Source organism: Chlamydomonas reinhardtii, chromosome 5 (assembly GCF_000002595.2).
Source record: "Chlamydomonas reinhardtii strain CC-503 cw92 mt+ chromosome 5, whole genome shotgun sequence".
Classification (NCBI taxonomy): domain Eukaryota; kingdom Viridiplantae; phylum Chlorophyta; class Chlorophyceae; order Chlamydomonadales; family Chlamydomonadaceae; genus Chlamydomonas; species Chlamydomonas reinhardtii.
The window spans coordinates 2574172-2588417 of record NC_057008.1 but is presented as its reverse complement, the minus strand read 5'-3'; the positions used below and the strand labels follow the sequence as shown (position 1 = coordinate 2588417).

The 14246-nt window shown below is 64.6% G+C and overlaps 3 protein-coding genes across 3 annotated transcripts; 2 read left to right on the top strand and 1 right to left on the bottom strand.

The window, feature by feature from the left end:
• Positions 1 to 378: 378 nt before the first annotated feature.
• CHLRE_05g236183v5 (uncharacterized protein) lies at positions 379 to 2894 on the top strand. Its single transcript, XM_043062258.1, has 4 exons — positions 379 to 1471; positions 1602 to 1980; positions 2074 to 2212; positions 2367 to 2894. The coding sequence occupies exons 1-4, from the start codon at positions 506 to 508 to the stop codon at positions 2470 to 2472; spliced, it is 1590 nt and encodes a 529-aa protein (XP_042924822.1). The 5' UTR covers positions 379 to 505; the 3' UTR covers positions 2473 to 2894.
• Positions 2895 to 2932: 38 nt separating this feature from the next.
• On the bottom strand, positions 2933 to 5862 carry CHLRE_05g236150v5 (uncharacterized protein). Its single transcript, XM_001697754.2, has 8 exons — positions 5732 to 5862; positions 5412 to 5554; positions 5125 to 5217; positions 4847 to 4929; positions 4572 to 4628; positions 4194 to 4331; positions 3766 to 3894; positions 2933 to 3487 (listed from the first exon to the last, which is right to left on the bottom strand). Exons 2-8 carry the CDS (start codon positions 5536 to 5538, stop codon positions 3413 to 3415), a joined length of 702 nt encoding a protein of 233 aa, XP_001697806.1. The 5' UTR covers positions 5539 to 5554; positions 5732 to 5862; the 3' UTR covers positions 2933 to 3412.
• A 122-nt stretch (positions 5863 to 5984) lies between these two features.
• Positions 5985 to 14208, top strand: CHLRE_05g236100v5 (uncharacterized protein). Its single transcript, XM_043062257.1, has 7 exons — positions 5985 to 6264; positions 6348 to 6440; positions 6630 to 6743; positions 6965 to 7368; positions 7506 to 7749; positions 7953 to 8069; positions 8244 to 14208. The coding sequence occupies exons 1-7, from the start codon at positions 6199 to 6201 to the stop codon at positions 13680 to 13682; spliced, it is 6477 nt and encodes a 2158-aa protein (XP_042924821.1). The 5' UTR covers positions 5985 to 6198; the 3' UTR covers positions 13683 to 14208.
• Positions 14209 to 14246: the final 38 nt, after the last annotated feature.

The following is a 14246-nucleotide window of genomic DNA, read 5'->3' as shown; positions in this document are numbered from 1 at the left end:
CCAGCTACATCCGCCGACGCTCGCGGTCTTGGGCCCAGCCGCTGCCCGATGCCCGCCGCCCGGCCGCCGCGCTGTGTCCGCAGTCTGCCCTCCTCCCGTCATGCGATGCGGCGGCTGTGGAGGCAGCACCAGCAACAGCAACAGTAGCAGCAGCCGCAGCAGCAGCAGCAGCAGCAGACAGGAACGCAAGGAAGGCAGCAGTGACCGACATCGGAGCTTGGACCGCGGCGGGGTACGAGCCGGGCCACATCAACGAACCCCCACCGTCGCCCTTGGGTGCCGCACCAGGCGTTCCCGGCGCCCACTCGCCCCACTGAAGGCACGACCCGCACATAGCATAGAAGCCAAAATCTTCAGCATCTTCGTATTCTTAGCACTCCTGATCTGCAGCTGCCTCAGCCGGTGTCCTATGTTGGCCGCTGCCGCGGCTGCTACTGCCGTCGAGGCTAGTGCCGGCTGCAGCACGGGCACTCAACAAGGCCAGTCGGGCTCACCTCAGGGACCCATGGCGGTGCCATGGCCTGTCTGCCCCGTGGACTTGCTTAACCTTATACACCTGCAACGGAGCACGTTGGCGCGTAGTCCTGCTCTGGCGTCGTCTGCGCTATTGCTACTGGATGCAGCAAGCGGCGCCAGCAGTAGCAGCGCCAGCAGTAGCAGCTGCGCCACAAGGCTGCAGTGCGGCCTCATTCGTGCCGTGCTGCCGGCAGCGACTGCGTCAGCTTGCGCCATCACGGGTGCGACGGGTGGTGACAGCGGCAGTGGCAGCGATGGCGCCGCATTGCGCAACAGCAACTCCGCCGTGGGGCGCGCCAGCGCCGCCATCACGTTGACGACAGCCGGGTCGGTCGGTCAGCCCGCATCGCTGCTGCAAAGACTGGAGGCCCTGCTGGACGTGTGTGCGCCCGAGCTTGCGCTGTTCGCGGCTCTGCAGCTGGCGGCGGCTAGAGCTGCCGGGCAACAGGGGGCGGATGCATCAGCGGAGGGTTCAGCCCAGCAGCAGCAGGGGCTAGTGGAAGACGTGATCATGATGGCTGCCGCACTCGCCGCATGCCCACCGCTTACGCAAGAGACCATAGATGCCTGCCTAGCGCAAGGCAGCACTAGCAGCAGTAGCAGTAGCAGCAATGGAAGCAGTAGCGATGACGGCGCCTGGGGGCTTGGGCCAGCAGTGGCGCCCATGGATGCAGGCGACCAGTGCCTGCCCGCAGCTGCGGTGGTCTCGCCGGAGGTCTGGTCGTTGACTGGCGCCTGGTATCAGGCGGCACCCAGCAGCAGTCCTGGCGCAGCGGCCGGTGGCAGCCTTAATGGCATCAGCGGCGGCGTGAGTGCCGCGAGCGGCGGTGCCGGTGGTGCCAGCAGGGGCGGCATCACGTGGCGGGCGGGCTGCTCCTGCACTCAGGACTGGGCGCCCGTGTGTGACGTGGTCACGGGGCAGCAGTACCCGAACGCCTGCTTCGCAAGCTGCCTGGTGAGTCCATCGCATGCGGGTTGAATTTCTAGTACAAGAAAGAGGACTAAGAGCGGAGGGTGATGAGAAGCAAGTTGCACAGGACCATTTCCCCTTTACACAACGTTGGTTTCACGTGTCGCCTGCGCAGGGCACGGCTCAGCGGGTGGGCCTTTGTAGCAAGCTGGTCCAGCCCGCGTGCGCGCTCAGCCCTGCGCCTGAGCCAAGCCAGCCTAAACCGGCGGCGGCGCCGGCGTCCAGGAACAGCAGCCAGCAGCCACCACCCGAGCAGGCGAGCCTCGCGGCGGCACGAGCAGCGTGGCGGAACATCTTCTCGGCACGTGTGCCCGTGGCCACAGCGGCCATAGGCCCAGCGGTGGAGGCGGAGGCGGAGGCAGAGGCACGGCGGCTGTTCCTAGCCCACAACGCAGAGCCGCCGCCCGCTGCAAGCGCTGCTGAGATGGCTCAGAGCTCCAGCGACCTATCAGCTTCAAGTACTGCTGCCGTGTTCTCAGCTGTGGGTGTTGTGGGTGAGCCGGAGAGGAGTCCCGGTGCTCCCGCTGCCGCAGCTGGTGCCGGAAGTGCTACTGCGCCTGCGCCTGCCGCAACTGAACCTCTTGCAGTCTTGAACAGCCTCTTGGCAGAGCTGCTACAGCCGGCGGTGGAGCTCTTGCTTGCTAGCGGCAGTAGCAGCGGCGCCCTGCAAGACGCTGCCGCCGCTGGGGCCGGGGAGAGTGACCCCGCCGAAAGCGCGCTTGCAAGGTGAGGCGAAAGCCTGGCGCGGAGGTCGCGCGTGCGGGCACTGGGAACGGCCGGGCTCTGGGGACGTGTGTGTGCATGTGTGCAGTCCGTCTCAATCCATGGGCGGAGGTTCCTGAAATTAAGACAGTTCCCCACTTACCAATGCTGCACACAGGCGCCTGCATTTGCTGTACCTGCTGTCAGCAGCGGCCGCGCCCGACGCGTCGGACCAAGAGCCAGCAGAGACGGCCGTGGGACCAGAGGCGCCCGTGGCCGGATGAGGGCTGTGCCTGGACCGGCTGTCGTTGTGGACGGACTGCGGTATCTGGGAACGAAAGCGGGGAGCCCCTGTCGATGTGGTTGGACCAACCGTACCGTAATTGTTATTAGAACGCAGGGTTCGGGAAGCGGGCGGGAAAGTGGAGCGGAAGTGTGCAGATGTGCGTGGTGTTGCAGTTGATGAGCGTTCTAGGTCAGATCAACAGAGTGTGGGCCATATCGGCAACAACGGGCTGCCGTCAACTGTGTAGGGTAGCTACCGAAACAAAACCGCACGGACGGAAGTTCCGGACGGACGGAAGTACATGATATGAACGAATGGACTGTCGCGCTTCTGATGCTCGAATGACTGGGTAGAATGCCTCGAAGAAAGGGGTGCGTGTGTTGCTGGGATACGTGTGGGTTTGAGACCAGGTCACGGAGGGGAAGGGCACGCCGTCTGCTGCATAGATTGACTTCCGTGCATCTGTGTCCTTACACGCACCTCCTATGCACTGGCCTCACAATTTATGTATGTACCAGGTCAGCAAAGACCCCCTCCGCACACCAAACATCTCACGCACAGCGCCCACTCAAGCCAAGCCACAACTGGACCACTCAACAGCAGCAGCACAGCCGCCGACGGACCACCCGTGGTCCTGCCAGGTTCTACGCCCGTGCAACTCCTCCCCTGGTCCTAGTCCCTTTGACCACGACTCCTCCTTGTGTGGAATGCCCGCACGCACCCGTTCTCTGGGCCTCCCTGACGTTTCACTTGTTTGCACGCATCCAACAGGTTCTACGCTCATGCTTCCCTCCCAGGTCCAGCGCGTCCTGAGCCACCTCCCTATCTGCTCACCTCAACCCCTCAAAACCCTCCTCCTCCACCCCCCTCCTCCTCCCAGCTCCGCCGCAGCGCTCCTCCGCCGCCCTCCTCCGCACCCTCCCCCGAGCAAGCGCAGTTCAGTCCTTGAGGTGCGGGTAGGCGGGCAGCTGCGTCACATCCACAGCTGCCAGGTAGCCCGCATTGCGGATGGCCTGACGGGCGTGGCGCAGGGGTGGCAAGGTTGTCATAGCAGGACGCAAAGGCACGCTCACCGGGTAACACAGCGCGCGCAGCCACACTCCCAAAGTATTTTTACAACTTCATCTTTACAACGTTGGCCCCAGGCCCAACCGCCGTACCCGCGTACCCGCGCACTGCCGGCCTTCTTGCGCTGGCAACCCGCTCTGCCCCCACTTCCCCCCCGCAGCCCCCCACTGCGCCCCACTGCCCCCCACTGCCCCCCACCCATTGCGCACGCAGCCCCACGCACCTGCATGCCCAGCGCCGCGTCCTCATAGCCCACGCAGTCGCCCGGCGCCACGCCCAGCTGCTCCGCCGCCAGCAAGAAGGCGTCGGGCGCGGGCTTGCCGTTGGGCACGTCCTCGCCGCACACAATGGCCTGACACGGACGAATACGAAGCAGAAAGCGTAGGTTGGGCTTGAGGTTGGGAGCTGGAACTGGGCGAGCAGAGCAATCGGAAGGGTACGCAGAGCGCTGGGGTTTCTGGCGAGAACTGCAGGTTTGCTACCGCGCATTCCGCCCTTGGGTATCTCCTGCCACCGCCGCTAGGCCGCCCCACTGCCGCCGCTCTACAGCAACCGCCGGACATACACCCCACCCCACCCCAGCTCGCATATGCGGCTGCAGCTCCTCGTTGCAGCGCTTCTGTTTTCTGTTAAGATTGGTTCAGAGCACACCTTGAAGTAGGAGAGCAGGTTTGTGGAGGTGAGGCCCTCCATGACGTGCTTGCGGGTGCCGCCGCTGGCCACCGCCATGGGCAGGCCGCGCGCCGCGCCCGCCTTCACGATCTCAACCACCTCGTCAATGACCTCAACCTGCGGGCAGAAGCGGCACAAACACGAGCTTGCGTCTTGGCCGTGATTGCAGCTGTGCTAGGGAATGGATATGTGCAACCTCGTTTGCAGGCCAGGAGCAGATGTGTTACGCGAGGGAGTTTGGATGGAAGGTGGCACACGCGCCAAAGCCCTCGCACGCGTCCCAATCCCCAGCGGTTCTTGGCCGTTCTCCTGCTCTACCACTCCCGCATACATATATATACACACACACACACACACCTCGCGCGCATGGTCCAGGTAATACTTGGACTTGGTGTTGAAGAAGTCTTGTCGGAGCTGCGCATGAGCAGAGACAGGTTTGGTCCCAGCAGGCGGGTTGGTTTGGGCCCCCTTGTTGCTGGTACCGTGGCGCGACCACTCCACTTCTGTGCTCTGCCGCAGCTGGCGTAGGGCCTGCCCTGTGGCCCCGCATGGCCCCCAGTCATGGCTCAAAATTACCGTACACAAGCCCGGCAGACCAAGAGTGCACGCGCCTACTCCAGGGCCCCCTTTACCTCTGGCGTGACCTCTACGCCGCTGCGCGCCGCGAAAATGTCTAGGAGCTCGTGCACCGGCTTGCCAGCCAGCTCCACCATACCTGTAAACACCACCGGTCGCATCACAAATTGAAGCTTTGTACGTACAAAGGCAATCCTGTGGGGCCACGCAATTGGCGCTTCGTAGCGCAGCTGCTTTCCCGCGGGCTGATACGTGTAGGTGTACGGCCCACAGCCCATAGGGGGTGCGTACATGAACATTGTCCGTCCAAGGTGCTAGCAGCCCTGCTGCTCACCCGCCGCGTTGATCTGGATGCCAAACTTGGAGGCGGTAGCCTTCCAAGCCTCCAGGTGGATGCACATGCTGTCTAGCAGCGTGCCGTCACAGTCTGCATGGGCACAGCAGTTTGTGGGTAACCCGATCCGCCACTGTCGTGGATTGACGGCTGCTCACACCGGTTGGTCCAACCCAGGTCGGTCATGCACGCTAGCAGTAACTACGCGCAGCCCCTGACTTGCACAGGGGTTTATTCTGCAAGTTATGCCGCGTGCAATGTGCATTCCATCAGGCGCCACCACCCACCAAAGACTAACGCCTTGGCGTTGGGCGGCAGCCAGTGCTCGTCCACGACGAAGGGCGGTGGGTGGGCAGGGTGCTCCTGCGGCACAGCCTCCACGGGCGCAGCCGCCACGTTTGCTGTCGTGGGCATGGTGACGATCTGAACCCTGAGGCCATGAGCAGCGTGGAGAGGAGGGACCCGTAAGTGCCTTGTTGTGCTGGGGGCCGGGTAACACTGCGTAGCGCTGAGCCCGCGCGCGTGGCGTGCCACGTGCCGCCAAGGACTGGTCTGCACGGCGTGCTTGACAGTGTAACACCAGGCCCAATACTTGAAGTCTACCTACTGTGTAACGCTGAAGGCGATGCCTTGCGCCGGTGAGCGGAGCGCGCGTTAAGGATGCTGTCCGATTGAGAGGGTGCCTAGAGCAATGACAACGGGTGATAGTGTGTGCTATTAAGTTAAGTGTGCGTTCACAAGTCTATCGGGTAGCCAAGGTGCGCCACGCGGGCGAGCGGTCGGCTGCGAGCCATCCTCAGCCATCGCTGGAAGGGGTCGATTCCTATTCTCTGGGGCCTGCCTGTGACCAAGCCAACTAAAGTACATAACTTGATACATGTAATCACAAACGCCACGCATACAAAGCGAGCGAGCTAACTGTGAGCATTACGCGTAAGGCAGAATTGCACCGGCCGCAGATACCCGAATTCCTTATGATTGCTGCCCCCTTAGGCAGGCACGATTAAGTGTAAGCTGCTTGTGATGAGAGACTAGTCTATAGAGCCGGGAGAGGAAGAGGCGGGAAGAGACAACATGGCCGCAGCACACAGTGGCCAGTTTGAGTTGGAGCTTGAGCTGCGTCCAACCGAGTCATCGCAGGTGGGGCATGGGATCGAAAGGGCAGTTACGTCGTGAAGACGCTTGTGCGCTAGCAAACTTTGACCGCGGTGCTGCCGGTGCAGGTCCCCGTCGGAAATGCGCTGCTTTCGATGGACGCAAGTGACGATTTCGGCTCGTTTGGAGAGCATGCGGGCAACAAACCGGCGGTGCCCAGGGTGAGCTGTGCCCAAGCTTCGGCATGCATGCCAGCGCTAGCACACGCAATGTTGTCGCTTTTGTCCTTGGTCAGGCAGCTTGAGTGCCCTCAATATCGCTCTTGAATGTGCGCGGGCTGGTGTAACGCCGCGAGCAGACAGGTATTCGACCCTTCACTGCAATCGACTCCTTCTGCAACTTGTCCACAGGGCGCCGAGGAGGTGGTTGCTTACTACGAGAAACAGCTTGCTGCCACGCAACTGGTTCAACACCGTCTCCAGCAACAATACAACCAGCTGGCCGAGGAGAAGGCTTCTCTCGAGGTGCGGCCGCTGCACTCTTGTTCCTGCCTGCAAGCGCCGCTCCGCGTCATTACGGACTGTTTCATGTTTTCAGACAGCAGCGTTGTCTGGCAGCAGTGTTAACCGTGAGCTTTGGCTGCGATTACCCTGTCCAGAGCAACACCCTGGCAGCTCCCCGGCAACACCCTATCTGACTGATGCTTCACCCCGCGAACCGTTACCCTTCCCTTCCCCGTCGACAGACGAGCCTGCAGGTGCAGACTGCATCCCTACAGCGCCAGCTAGCTGTGGTGCACGGCAAGGCTGACTATGCCTGCGCAGAGACGGAGCGTACGCACCAGCAGGCTCAGGCGGCCTGCGCTGCCGTGCAAGAGATTATCACCGCCGTGACGCAGATGGCGGAAGTCCTGGACGACTCGGGCGCCAGCCAGGAGCTCACGCGCAGCTTTGAAGCGGTTGCAGAGTGCTGCCAAAACACCTTCCAGGCGGTCAGCGTCACGCAGGCCGGCCTGATCGAGGTGCAGGAGCGGCAGCAGGAGGTGAAGGACGCGTGCGTCGTTTCGCCGCTGCTTGCATCGGGCAGCGTGGCCGCTGGTTTGCCACAAGTCGCGGGAGCTCTCAAGGAGCTGGAGCAGGACGCAATGAGGTGCGGGGCGTGGCTGGTCGTTGCAGTGTGTGCATAGCCTGTATGGCCTAGTAGCTTCAGGATGCGGCCGTGCCGTCCGCTGCTAAAAGGCAGCTGTGTGCCGATATGATTCATTGGTCGTTTTCGTGCATCTGCAGGCTGCGCCAGGAGCTGGAGGAGACGCGGGAGCGCGAGCGCATGCTGGATGGGGAGCTGTCTGCGGCGCAGCACCTCTTTGCGCAGCTGGAGTCGGAGGTCGTCAGCCTGCAGCAGGAGCAGGCGCAGGCGACGGCCAAGCTGCAGGTGTCGCAAGACGAGCTGCTCAGCGCCCGCGCCGAGCTGGTGGCCGCCAAGCAGTACCTCAGCGGCGTGCAGTCGCCGGCTGCGGAGCACGTGTCGCAGGTGAGCAGTAACGTCGGGCTGTCCCGGCCCGGGCTTGCATGTTCGGTATGTAGTTGGGAAGATGCCGTCGGATGCACAATGGTTACGCTTGGCCAGAGGTCCAGGCAGGCAGACAGGCTCGAATTCTTCATCCCTACACGGGCTCGCGGCGGTGCTTGATGCGATCACAAGCAGTGTTGACTTGCAACGTGTTGCACGTGTAGGGCCTGTTCAAGCTGGACTCGCACCTCGACAGCCTCCGCAAGTTCCTGGAAGGCGTCACGCTACCGCCGCCGGCCCCTGCGCCAGCTGCAGCCACGGACGCTGGGAGCCCACGCCAGGTGAGTCTCGCTGTGTTGTAGCACGCAGGTGCACATGTGCATAAACGCCGGCGTCAGCAAAGCGTGCGCGAGCGTTGCGGTGGGGGCATCCCGAGATGCAGCGTAGCTCAGCGCCGCCTGTTGGCGACCAGCCAGCCAAACGCTGATCTCGGGTGCCCCCACTGCCCCCCGCAGGAGCAGCAACCATCAGCCCAAAAGCTAGGCGCGCGTTCAGCCGAAAGGCCTGCGTCAGCTTCTTCCATATCCATCTTGCAAGCGGTCGCGGCATCCCGGGCAACTACTGCGGGCGGGACGGCTGTCGAGGGTGAAGCGCAAGTGGTGCTGCTGACTGCCGAGCGCGATGCAGCGCGTCACCAGCTAGAGCTCATGAGCGCAAACCTGACGCTGCTCGAAAGCCGGTTTGAGGAAGCGCAGCATGACCTCGACCGCGTGCAGCAGGCGTTGCTAGAGACCGCGAAGCAGCTAGAGGACGCCACCGCCGACAAGCACGCGCTGCTTGAGCGCATTGCTGAGCTAGAGTCGTTGCCAGTTGGGGCGCGGGGTCTCGCAGGGGTGTCGGAAGAGCAGGAGGGCAGTGCTGCAGGTCAGCACCTGCGGTCACTTGCGCGACGCCGCTCAGGCGACTCCACCGCTGGCGGCAGCACGGCAGGCGATCCCCTCAGCCCCACAGCGTCAGTGTCCAGCCGCGGCGGCTCTCGTCTACCGCGTGCACCTGCCGGACCGGAGGCTTCACCAAAGGGCTCCGGCGCAAGCGACACCCCGTCGCGCCGCAGTGAGGGCGGCTCCATGGCTACTCCGTCTCGCATTCCCAAGCTCGGCGCCGCCGCAGGCAGCGCAGTTGCCGCTGGCGCGGCCACAGCCGCCGGCGCTGCAACCAGCCCCAGCGCCGGCTCAGGCGCAACCGCTGCCGAGCTTGAGCAGCAGCTGCAGGACCTCTCCGCGCAGATGGCTGACCTGCAGTGCCAGCTGCACCAGGAGCGGGAGAGCCACCTCGCAGCCGATGCAGCTGCCAGTGCGCTGCAGGCGGACAAGGACGAGCTCGTCCATCAGCTGCACGCAGAGCAGGAGGGCCACCTGGCGGCGGTGACGCGCGCCGACGCCCTGGAGGAGGAGAAGGAGCTGACCGCGCAGCTGCTGCACAAGCTGGGCATGGAGCAGGTGGCGCTAGCGGAGCAGCTGCAGAACCTTGAGGCCAGCAAGGACGCGCTTGAGGCTGAGCGTGAGCAGCTACTGGCGCGGGCCGCTGATCTGTCCAGCCGCCTGGGTGACGCTGTAGCGGAGCGCGACATGCTGATGCGGCGCGCCAGCGACCTGGCGGCCCAGGTCAGCTCGCTGGATGCCCAGGTCAGCGCTCTGGAGAGCGAGCGTGAGGTGCTCCTGCAATCCCGCGAGCGCGAGCTGGGGGTCGCTGCTGCTGCCGGGGCAGCCGGCGCAGCAGCAGCCGTGGTCGTCGCGCATGAGGCCGCTGAGCATCAGGACCCGGACTCGCCCACCTCGCATGTGGCCAAGTCGCTTGCAGACCACAGCATTCCCCGCCACACCAGCTTCGTCGCCAACGCGCTGTATGAGGCGTCGGTCGATGGTCGCGCTGAGGACGAGTCTCGTGCAGAGCTGGAGCAGCGGGTGTCGGAGTTGGAGGCCGAGCTGGCGGAAGCCATTAATGCCCGTGAGGTGGCCGTCCAACACGCAACGCGCCTTGAGTCTGAGCTTGTGAGGATGGGCGAGCTGCTTGCGGAGGCGGCGAACGAGCGGGAGGGGGCGATGCAGCAAGTGGAGCGCGTGATGGAGGAGCGCACGGCCGCCGGCCAGCAGCACCTGGCCGAGGTCAGGTCGCTGGAGGGCCAGCTGCAGTCGGCCAACACCGCAGCAGCTGCCGCAACGGCAGCGGCAGCTGCTGCGGCAGCGGGCGCAGCAACGGCTGTGCTTGCCGCCAACGGCACGCCACCCATTGCAAACAGCTCTCCCATGCTGCCCGCTCGCGCCGGCAGCCTCAGCCGCAACAACAGCAGGCGCTCGCGCAGTGCGCGGGTATCGATCAGCCAGGCGCTGGACTCGGAGGAACGGGCGGATCCAGAATATTCGGGCGGCCTGACTCCGGTGCGGCTCTCGGCACAGCCAGACATGTCCTTCACGTCAGATGCGCCGATCTATCCCACCCAGCAGTTTGCTGACTCCGGCTCGCCGGCCCGCCTAGAGCCCTTGGAGCCCCTGGACCAGCAAGGCATCCACGGGGCCCCGTGCAGCGGCTCCCAGGCGCGCACTTTGCTTCGCCGCCGCAGCAGCAACGCCATGCCCGGCACGCCGCGCGCCAACGAGCAGGATACATCCGCAGCTGAGGAGATTGCGCAGCTGCAGGCTGCGGTGTGCAGCCTACTCGTGTCGAAGGCGATGGCCTCCGCGCAGCTGCAGGCGGAGCACGAGGCGGAGATGTCCATGCTGCGCGCCGCGCACTCGGCCGAGCTGGCGCAGATGCTCGATGAGCACGACGCCGAGCTGGGTGAGTTGCGTGATGCCCTGCACGAGGCCGGGCCCGCCCAGCCCAAGGACACCGTGTCCATGGTGGAGGCGGCGCTGTACCCGGAGCGCGTGGCCCGCAGCGCCGGCGGCGACTCACAGGTGGAGTCTAAGCTTCTGCAGCAGATTGCGGCGCTGGAGCAGCAGCTGACGGACCTGCAGGACGACCACGAGCGCATCGCCGCCGACGGCGAGGCGCAGCTGTCGCTGCTGTGCGAACGCCACGCTGAGGAGCTGGAGGAGCTGCAGGCTCGCCACGGTGCGGAGGTGCAGGACCTGCAGCAGCACCTCGCGGAGCTACAGCACCAGGTGCAGTCCGCACAGCTGGAGGCCGCTGCCGCCATGGCCGCCTCGGCGTCTGCTGCGATGCTGCAAGCCGAGCTGGACCGCACAGGCGAGGCCCACGCTGCCGAAGTGGCGGCGCTGCAGCTGCAGGTTGGCGAGCTGCAAGAGCAGCTGGAAGCGGCCGCGGCGTCTCAGCAGGACGAGGTCGCGGCTTCGGTGCAGCCGCTGCAGCGTGCCGCTGACGGGCACGTTGTGGAGGTTGCGATTCTGCAGCAGCGAGTCGCTGACTTGCAGGAGCAGCTGGAGGCGGCCCGGCAGCTTGAGCAGGATAACGCCGCCTCCGCCGAGCTGCAGGCGGAACTGGATGGGGTCCGGGAAGCGCACACATCAGAGCTGCAGGCTCTGCAGCAGCAGCTCACCGACCTGCAAGGCCAGCTGGCGGACTCACAACTGCAGCAGCAGGTGATATCTGGCGATCATGCGGTCCAGCTGGCCGAGCTGCGTGATGGCCACGCGGAGGCTCTGGCTGCGCTTGAGCAGCAGCTAACGGATGCGCGCGAGCTCGCAGATGAGCGTGCTGCGGGTGCCGCCGACCAGCAGGCAGAGCTCGACCGCCTAACAATCGAGCATGCCGCAGCTGTGGCAGCGCTTGAGCAGCAGGTCAGCGCCCTACAGCAGCAGTCGGAATTGCAGCAGGAGGAGGCAACAGCGCTGCGTGTCCAGCAGGCCACAGACAAGCAGGCGAGCAGCGAGCTGCAGAAGAAGCTCGCCACTGCTGCGGCACAGGCCGCGGAGCTACAAGAACAGCTTGCCCAGCTGCAGGGCGAGAAGGAGCTGGAGGAGCAAAGCATGCAGAGCCTGATGCGGACTAAGGCGTGGATGACGGAGGAGATCCGGTCGCTGCAGGCGGAGGTCAAGGAGGCCCAGACCCAGCTCGCCGCCCGCGAAGCTGAGGTTGCCACCCTCAAGGCCGCTGCTGTTGCCACGGCGGTTCCGGCTGTTGTCAGTGCCAGCCGCGCCGCCCCGGGGCCTGCGACTGGAAGCGCACCAACGCCGCGGGCAGCCAATGGTGCACCGACCAAGGCCTCCGCAGCGCCAGCACCAGCGGCAGCAGCTGACGAGGACGAGGAGCCCGTGACGCTGGCAAGCCTGGCGAAGCGCGCCGCGCGGCAGGCAGCAACACACCAGCAAGCGCAGCAGGCTGGCGGAGCCGGCAGGGGAACAGCAGCTCCGCTCCCTAAGCAGGCCAGTGCCGCAGCGGCCAAAGCGAAGCCAGCGGCAGCCGACTCACCACCAGCGAGCGAGAGCGCTGTGGTGACGGTGCTTCGTAAGAAGCTCAGCACCGCGGAGGCCAAGGTGGCCATGCTTGTGGACCAGCTCGCGGACGCCACAATGCAGGCGGCGCTGGCCGAGATGCAGATTGAGGGCGGGCAGGGCAGCCGCAGCACCAGCGCCGGCGCCGGCGCCGGTGCGGCCGTGTCTGATACCACCAGCCAAGCCCCACGCACCATGGAGCAGACGGACCTCATGATGGAGACCGTGGCGCTGCATGGGGAGCTGGATGAGGTCAAGGGCAAGCACCGGAAGCTACAGGAGACGTTTGACGTGCTTGCGGACGAGATGGTGCACGCCGTGCTGCGTGCGGCGCTGGCTGAGACGCAGCTCGAGCAGGCGCGCCTGCGGTTGGTGGTGCCCGCTGATGAGGAACGCTCAGGGGACGACGAGGACGACAGCAGCGTTGATGAGCGCCCTGCACCGCGCGCTGCTCCACGCGCGGCTGTTACGCCCGCCGCAGAGGACGACGGTGACGTGACTCTGGCGACCCTCCTCAAGAAGGCGGTGGCTGGCCGGGTGGCTGCCCAGTCGGGCGCGGGCCAGTCGGCTGCAGCCAAGGGCTCTGCGCTTACCAAGATGAAGGCGGCCGCGCTTACAGTGATGGCCGTCAGCCCCAAAAAGGCCAGCAAGCCTCCAGCAGCGGCCAAGCGCGCTGCCAAGCAGGAAGTGCGTGCCGCATCCCCGGAGCCGCGCCCGCAGCGTGATCCCGCAGTGGAGAAGACCCTGCCGCCGCCGGACCACCTGGGCACCAAGGCGGTTTCGCCGCTGGAGCAGACGCGTCACTTGAAGAGCGAGCTGCAGGCCGTGGCTCGCGCGCTAGGAGAGCTCTTCAATGATGATACACCGCATGCTGGCGTGCCTTCCAGCAGCCGGCAGACGCTATCTTCGCTGCGGCCTGCAGTTCTCACCGCGCTGCACATTTCCGAGAACATGGCTACAACGCTGCAGAAGCAGCAGCAGGGCTCGCCCGCCAAACCCGGCTTCGGCTCGATTGCAGCTGATGCCAGGGCCGGCCATTCCGGCGGCGGTGCCGTGCACCCAGACCTAGAGCGTGCGCGCACGGCCTACCGCGACGCGCGCGAGGTCTACGACCTGCTGCGCTGTGATGCGGAGGACCTTAACAGCCGCCTCTGGCGCTGGGGCGCAGGCCTCCGCTCCCAGGTCACGGCGCTGGAGAGGGAGGTCGCGCGCATGCAGACCAGCGGCGTGCCTGACCCCGACGGGTCCTGGCAGAACGCCCTGTCGCAGCGTGACGCCTACATCCACAGCACGGAGGAGGAGCTGGCGGAGCTGCAAGGCAGCTTGCAGGCCACGCACGAGCGCCTGCTGCGGCGCGACCTGCAGGTGGCCACTCTGCAGGACATGCTGGTGCAGCTGTCTGAGCAGGTCGCCACGTTTGAGGGCGTGGTGGTCCGCTGCGAGATGCTCAGCTCGGACCTGATCACCAAGGCGGGGATGGTGGGCGCCTCGGGTGCGTGATAGCCAGCGCCAAGACTGTAGAACTGTACAGACAAACGGCATCCTGTGAGCTGTAGACCATGGGACCCAACTTCTAGACACTGTACAATGCATCTTGTGTGTGACGTGAACACAACTTCCCTTGATACTGTCTTGTGTGATTGCCAAATAGTCTGTGACTTCAATACGCCGATGACGGGAATAGTCTGCTAGACAGTGATACACATACGATGGAACCTTAATGTTCCCATGCCTTGCGCCATCTTGACGCCAGCTGACGGCATGCCGTACTTGTGTTACTCATTTTGGGGTGAGGGGCAGGCAGATCTTGCGCTTATGATAGTAATGGGATGGTTGGCAATTGCCCCCATGGGCTACAGGGCGCGGGTGCCCACATGTTGTCGTGTTATAGAGCTGTTGCAAATCGGGTACTGATGCTGACCTGCGCCACGTAGCTGTTGCACAATGCTGCTGTGAGAAAGGTCACGCACATTCAATGTCCCCACATTGGATGAGTTCTCCTTCGCCAACCAACCTGTATCTACGAACATGAAGTTGAACGCCTGATCGCCATCCTACCTCCTG